General features: G+C 39.8%; 1 protein-coding gene across 1 annotated transcript; it reads left to right on the plus strand.

The window, feature by feature from the left end:
- Positions 1–200: 200 nt before the first annotated feature.
- On the plus strand, positions 201–7039 carry LOC113507342 (suppressor of hairless protein-like). Its single transcript, XM_026890203.1, is given in 5 exon segments — positions 201–1721; positions 2378–2622; positions 4550–4775; positions 6023–6184; positions 6186–7039. Coding segments are annotated over 5 exon segments (1509 nt in total). The 5' UTR covers positions 201–869; the 3' UTR covers positions 6210–7039.
- The last annotated feature ends 344 nt before the right edge of the window (positions 7040–7383 follow it).

A 7383-nucleotide genomic window follows, 5' to 3' on the forward strand; every position in this document is an offset into this window, starting at 1 on the left:
GTTTCCCACGAGATCTCCGGTCAATCCGGTCTCTTCCTCACACAACGCAACTATTTCGCTCCATGAGCTCAATGTACCCACTACACACACATATACAATACGAAGCTATTGCTACTGGCGCACTGCGTTCGTAAATATGTGTTCGGTTCACTACAACATATCAAATGTTTTACTACGCCGCGAACGCCCACTCTTTCCCACACTTTATTTTCTCACGCCCCATGCGTAACCCCACATCCTATGACCGGCCGTCTGTCAGTCGGCGGCGCGACGCGGGTCGACCGATCCCTCATCGACTCGACTCGATTCTGTCGAATCGCGCGCGTGTAGTCGACAACACGCCTGCAAACAGCTCCGTGTCTATGGTCAATCTTTGACAGCTCGCGCATCTGGCGTTGTCGTATTTATACTCGGATAAACAGAAGTTTCATTAAGTTTTCGTAAAATAAAATCATAAATAGAAAACTCCTAAGTTACAAAAGAAGATTAAAGCAATCCTGTCGTGAGTGACATTAGAGTAAAACTTGCCCTGTCCAGTCTGAAAATTCCATCGTCGAACAGGTGTCTCAAACGAAATGTGTGCCAGTTCCCAGCGTAATTAACTGACGAGGGGCGTGAATAATACAAAAGTGTATCGATCGACGTGATAATCGGGACCGGGGGTGACTATTCCCTGGTTAAACCAAACCGACGGGCGCGCGCCCTTTGATTGTGTACTGCGGGGGACGCTTGAGTCGCGGTCTGCAAGGCCGGCAATGTCCTACCTGCGGTCCAACGCCAGCTAAGGACACGGGAGCATCGTCCTGTCCGGCCGCAGGCTGGACGCACGCTATGCGGGTGGCAGCGAGGTGAAGGCAGCCGTGGCTAGCATGCCGCACCAGTACGGCGGGGCAGGCGCGGGCGCGCTGGCTGGCGGCGCGTCGCCGCCGGCGCAGCACGCGGCGCTGTTCCCGCGATACGCCGGCGCAGCTGGCCCGGGCGCCGGCGCCTACCGCCCGGAGGAGCGCCGTCTCACAAGAGAGGCTATGGAGCGCTACTTGCGCGATCGCTCCGACATGGTTGTCGTCATTCTCCACGCTAAAGTTGCCCAGAAGTCCTATGGAAATGAGAAAAGGTTTTTCTGTCCTCCACCCTGCATCTATTTATTTGGAGACGGGTGGCGGCTGCGGCGCGAGCGCATGCTCCGAGAAGGGGAGACTGAGCAGGCAGCACAGCTCTGTGCCTTCATAGGTATTGGCAACTCGGACCAGGACATGCAGCAGCTGGACCTCAACAACGGCAAGCAGTACTGTGCGGCTAAAACTTTGTACATATCTGACTCTGACAAGAGAAAGCATTTTATGCTCTCAGTGAAGATGTTCTATGGAAACGGTCATGATATTGGTATATTCAATAGTAAACGAATTAAAGTGATATCTAAACCTTCCAAGAAGAAACAGTCATTAAAGAATGCTGACTTGTGTATTGCCAGTGGGACAAAAGTAGCTCTGTTTAACAGGTTAAGGTCTCAGACTGTGTCCACTAGGTACCTGCATGTTGAGAATGGGAACTTCCATGCATCCTCTACGCAGTGGGGAGCCTTCACCATTCACCTTCTGGATGACAATGAGAGTGAGTCAGAGGAGTTTGCTGTGAGAGATGGATATGTCCACTATGGGTCCACAGTGAAACTTGTATGTTCAGTAACAGGCATGGCACTTCCTAGGCTAATAATAAGAAAGGTAAGACCAGTTAAAAATTTACAAAGAATAATACAAAAAAATATAATATAGTTATAATTTTACTGTCAATACTAACATGAAAGCATTTTGATTATAATCACTACAAAATTATTTCTGTGATACTCTAATAATTAATTTACAACATTACCATTTTGAAAACATGAAAACAAAATCAAAGAAGATTGTTTAGGTATTACAATAAAGTCATTTACAAAATAAAATATAAAGTATGTACAGTTTCTAATTTTAAGTTCGACAAAATCTTCTGTTGTAATTAAATTCTTATTTAATAAAAATATTTTGCATTATGCAAAATACTTAAAAATATATGAGAAAAATTAAGATGAAGTATAAAATCAGTTGAAAAGCTAGTGTTAAACAGGCAACAACTTTTATTCTTTAATCAGAATAAAAAAGGAATATTAATTTTCCTAACACCCACTGTTCACTAGTGTCAGTATAATGTATATAAAAAGAGTTCATATCGAGACAATTTTAATCAAAACTAAACATAAAATAAACTGCATGGAAAATAACAACATAAAATGCAAAATGTTTACCATCAATAATTTTTCTTTTCAGTAAATGATTTAGTTATACTTGTCTACTAACAATTATATTACTGTGTGCCTACTAAACTAATTAACATTCTACAGGTTGACAAACAAATGGCCTTACTAGAAGCTGATGATCCAGTATCCCAGCTACACAAATGTGCATTTTACATGAAGGATACAGAAAGAATGTACCTATGTCTGTCACAAGAGCGCATCATACAGTTCCAAGCCACACCATGCCCAAAGGAACCAAATAAAGAAATGATCAATGATGGTGCCTGTTGGACAATCATATCTACAGATAAGGCAGAGTACCAGTTTTATGAAGGAATGGGTCCAGTGAGGTATGTTGAAATTTAATATAAATAAAAAAAATAACAGCTGTTAAAAAAATAGATTAGAAAACTTTTAAAGTGCTATTTTAAAAGTAAAGAAAGAAACAGTTTCCTTGATCACAAACCAATTTTTCTTAAAGCTCTACGGCTTTACAAAATGCCATAGTTAATCCCTCCTTATAATATGTTCTATCACAATAAATGTCAAATCCCTACTAATATTATAAATGCGAAAGTAACTCTGTCTGCCTGTCTGTCTGTTACGCTTTCACGTCTAAACCACCGAACTGATTTTAATGAAATTTGGTACAGAGATAGAGTTGACCTTTAGAAAGAACATAGGATAGTTTCTATCCCGGACTTTTGAAGAGTTCTCGGAAACGCGATATAACCGACATCGACGCGGGCGAAAAGCTAGTACAATATAATTTAGTACAGTCAACATCTCTCGTTATCTGTCTTATCAGTCTATTTGCGTCCACTATTGAACAAGCTCGCTAGTACTCAGCCGACGCCACAATGACTGGTCAATAGGGTAATTGCCATAATCGACACTCTTTGCAGACAGATTGACGATCATAGAATCAGATAGTGTTAGATTGCCCTTCCTGAGTAGCCCAAATTGAGGCATTTTCCGTCTTCCGGCATAGGTTTAAGTTTAAAAATATATGAGATTCTAGACGCAGCATCTTTATCAAAAACCTCAGAAAAACTGTCTCGAAACTTCTCTTTACTCTCTCTGCGTCTTCACTCAAAAAATATACGAATAATAAAGCGACTGTGTTATTTTTCGTATACGAAAAAAAGCACTTTATTAAGGCACATGCCGTAATAAAGTGCTTTTTATAATTTTTGGTTTATATAATTTTTGGTTTATATAATTTTTATAAAAATCAATTATAAAACCAACATTTCTTACGCTTTCCATAAGTGAAGTTCCCACTTTTAGCTCTAATTTGTTTAAGTACTTCCTTTTTATCGTCCTAATATTTCCCTAGCCTATTACTGCCTCCCCTTTACCACAGTTCCTTGACTGATAAATTTGAATGGACGCGATAGCTTATGCCTATGTCAAACCAAAAGCAATTCTGGTTGGGCTAAGCCGTATTTCTACCGTGATAACAGCTACAAATTTATATAAAAAAAGAATGTTACAATACGTCGCACAAAACAAGCTGAAGTTATAATTAGTTATTAATGTGTCATGTTACAAAATCGTAGCGCTTCCCAGTTTATCAGTAATAGGTATCTGCGGTTAACCACAGGACCATCCGTCTGGTGGATCGTGATCAGTGATGTGTATAACTTTTATGAAACACCACAATTTTGAACTAGAATCGAATGACGGAAAACATGGTGGGAAGTCGCACGCTCATCATAAACACGTAGCTGACACCCTGAGAACTATAGCAGTAGCTGAACATAAGCATCGTCCCACTTACTGAGCCCCATGCGAAAATTGCTATAGCGTGCTATGTCAATGCCAGGTTTTGTTTTAGTTCTCATTTGGCTCACAGACATTAGTGCACACATCAAAAACATTTTACTGCTTGCTACTTAGGCGTCTCACTTATGATCGCGTCGTTTGGGAAATTAAAAACTTTCCCAAAACATTTATTTAATTTTCAATTACTGATGTGAAAGTACGTTTTCTGAGGAAGAAAGCATTTTGAATAGTCTCACGCTCAGGTGACTTGTATTTTGCATTTGATTCCCTGAGAACATCCAGATACTTTCCGAAAGACTTCTACTATCAGACACTTAGTTCTCATAATTATTTACTTACACCTGATATGTTAGTAATACTGGAACTCAATACAATTTAAACAACACTTAATACCAAACAGGGAAAGATTGGCTGGTCGAACATTCCAACTTAAATCTCCGAAAAAGTTTCATAGATTTCCGTCTAATTATTACATTTTTGCTGGTCCAGATCACCAGTAACTCCAGTGCCTTTGGTCCACTCGTTGAACCTGAACGGTGGAGGTGATGTGGCCATGCTGGAGCTGGCGGGCGACAACTTCACGCCCTCGCTGCAGGTGTGGTTCGGCGACGTCGAGGCGGAGACCATGTACAGATGCGCGGAATCCATGCTGTGTGTCGTGCCAGACATATCGCAGTTCAGAGGCCAGTGGTTGTGGGTCCGACAACCTACGCAGGTGATCATATTTTTCAAAGAGTACCGTTGTCTTTATTTTTGAGATTTTTTATTAGCATAAAAAATTCTAATCTGTTATTTAGAAACTAAATCGCATTAACAAAATAATTATACAAATAACTTTTTTTAAAAAGAAACAGGGGACATTACTATATGTAGCCTTTTGAAAGAGTAATCGAATTCTTCAATTGGATTTGCAGAAATAATTAAGTCACAGGGCATATTACTTTTTTATAAAATCGGTATAGGATTTTTGTCTTACAATGTAAATAGGTACGAAAAGCGTGTACCTAACTATTTATTTATAAAAGCAAATGAAGAACAAAATTGTTATGATAGGTATAGCTGAGAGTTCAAAATACTAGTCGCACCTGTGCGCTGATCGCCTGCGACTTTACAAGATGATTAGAAAACAATCGACATAATATACAAACAATAACAGTTAATTAACTATTTATAATTACTACTACAATGATACGAAGTCGAAGGGTCGGAGTTATCTAGGCGATGAATGTTTGGAGAAACTCTTACTACAATACATATAACTTTGTTGATTCTGATGCCTACAATGACGATCAACCGTTAATGGGTTATAAATGCGAAATTCACTTAACAAACAGTCTTTTTAAATCAATTTCAGTCCTTTTTCCACACTTTTCTTTAATTTTCCACAGTTTCTATCTATTAAGCTATTGGAAATGAATTGCACTCATTTAATTAATTGGAACGTAATATCCATTTCTTGTAAGCGTCTCACCGCCGTGTCACCCCTCTCTTTAATGGATCGATGTAATGACAGCCCCTGCATTTGATGCCACATACATAATTCATAAAGATAGTGGAAATTGATACTGTGCCAATACACTAAGCAGAATATTCTCTTACTATTTTAATAACTTTGTTACGTAAGCTAATTCATAAGGAATTTTCAATTTATTATTGGAATTGTTTATTTTACATTATTAAGTAGTGGCGTTCTCTGTTTTGGGCAAAGCGGTAGGCGTATCCGACTCCTTCGAAAGTATATTCCAATGTCATTATTGAAGCAGTTCAATACATTCGGCTAGGTTTTACTGCTAAAATGAATTTATTTGAGAAAACTACAACTACAGGACTTTTTCGGAGTTAGTTTATTTTCACTTGATCTATGAACTCAGTTAAAGTTACGCCATAACACCCGGTTCTTCTTCTCCCTAATAAGGCTCTCTAATTATATTTGAATTTAAATAAAATTTGTGTTCTCTTCAGGTACCAGTATCGCTAGTCCGCAACGACGGCATAATATACGCGACGGGTCTAACGTTCACGTACACGCCGGAGCCGGGCCCGCGGGCGCCGTGCGCGCCGGTGGACGACGTGATGCGGCCCGACGCGGCCGCCGCCTGGCACCACGACGCGCACGCGCACCGGCCTGCCCGACAACACCCTGCAATAGCCCATGGACTGCAGGCTGGACGACGACAGCCTGCAGTTATAACCGGGACCGTTTTAACTCTGTTCAGTGACTCCAAAGAACGAAGCCTGTTTACAGCGGACTAGTGACTTTTCAGTCCAAATCGATGACTTTTGGTGAGTGATTCAAAGACATTTTGTATTAGGTAATTCGATAGTGCCTAATGTCTATTCATCATAGCATGATCTCTAGCGAAGTTTTGTGCTACGGACCAAATGGACAAGTGGATATTTTCGAATATATTTTAAGTGGTTCAAGTGGTGGAGTACAGCCGTTAGCGGCGATAATACTTTATTTTCGCAATCTTGTCGCGACCAACGTCGCGGCCTGCTCATTAAGGCGTTATCTTCACGATGGAGGATGTACAATAGAAAATGTCCAGCTCATTAATTTGTGCAATACTTAACATTTTACTTTGGACTGATCTTTGTGACAAGGATGTTTTGTACCAAACCTCACTTGTGCAGGTAAAGCCCTCGTTCTCGGGTGTCAAAGAGCGTATCATTATAATAATTTGAGAATTACGTTTAAAAGATCATGTTAGGATCTATAGATTATAGAAAGCTTTATTAATGATGAAGGTGCCAGTTCGCGAGTCGGTCGCTTTGCTTGAGAGCTTCGAACCGCATGGCGCTAAACAAAACTATGTGAACACGATCGTCGTGTGCCTAATTATATCTAAAGAATATGTTTGTATCTACGAGATTATGACACCAAAACTACGATTAAGGTTAAAATTCAGCAATAAAAGCAAGTTGTGACAACAGTAACATAGATGACGGGGTGAAGGGGTAACATTGTGATATAACTCAAACCCCAACTCTTTTTGTATTTAAGAATAGAATTCGGTCAACTGCACATTATGTAAATATTTTACATAGTTCTTTTAAATGTTTTTATACATGACCAAGGTTATTATAAGTATAATTTGACCGGTTTTCGTTTGTCTAAGTACGAATAGAGCTGTGCCTGAATGTCTAATCAGTTTCACCCTGCGTTGTTATAAATTATTCTTGTCTTTCACACGGTTAGCGGGTTGCATGTGGGTTAACGCACCGACTGCTATGAAATCAATAAATGTGTTGTTGCATCATAAAAAACGTAATAACTTTTTTGTTCCAAGTCTTTGCAAGTACATTTAATGTCGCTCAATTAA

The sequence above is a fragment of the Trichoplusia ni genome, unplaced genomic scaffold, assembly GCF_003590095.1.
Source record: "Trichoplusia ni isolate ovarian cell line Hi5 unplaced genomic scaffold, tn1 tig00001704, whole genome shotgun sequence".
NCBI lineage: Eukaryota > Metazoa > Arthropoda > Insecta > Lepidoptera > Noctuidae > Trichoplusia > Trichoplusia ni.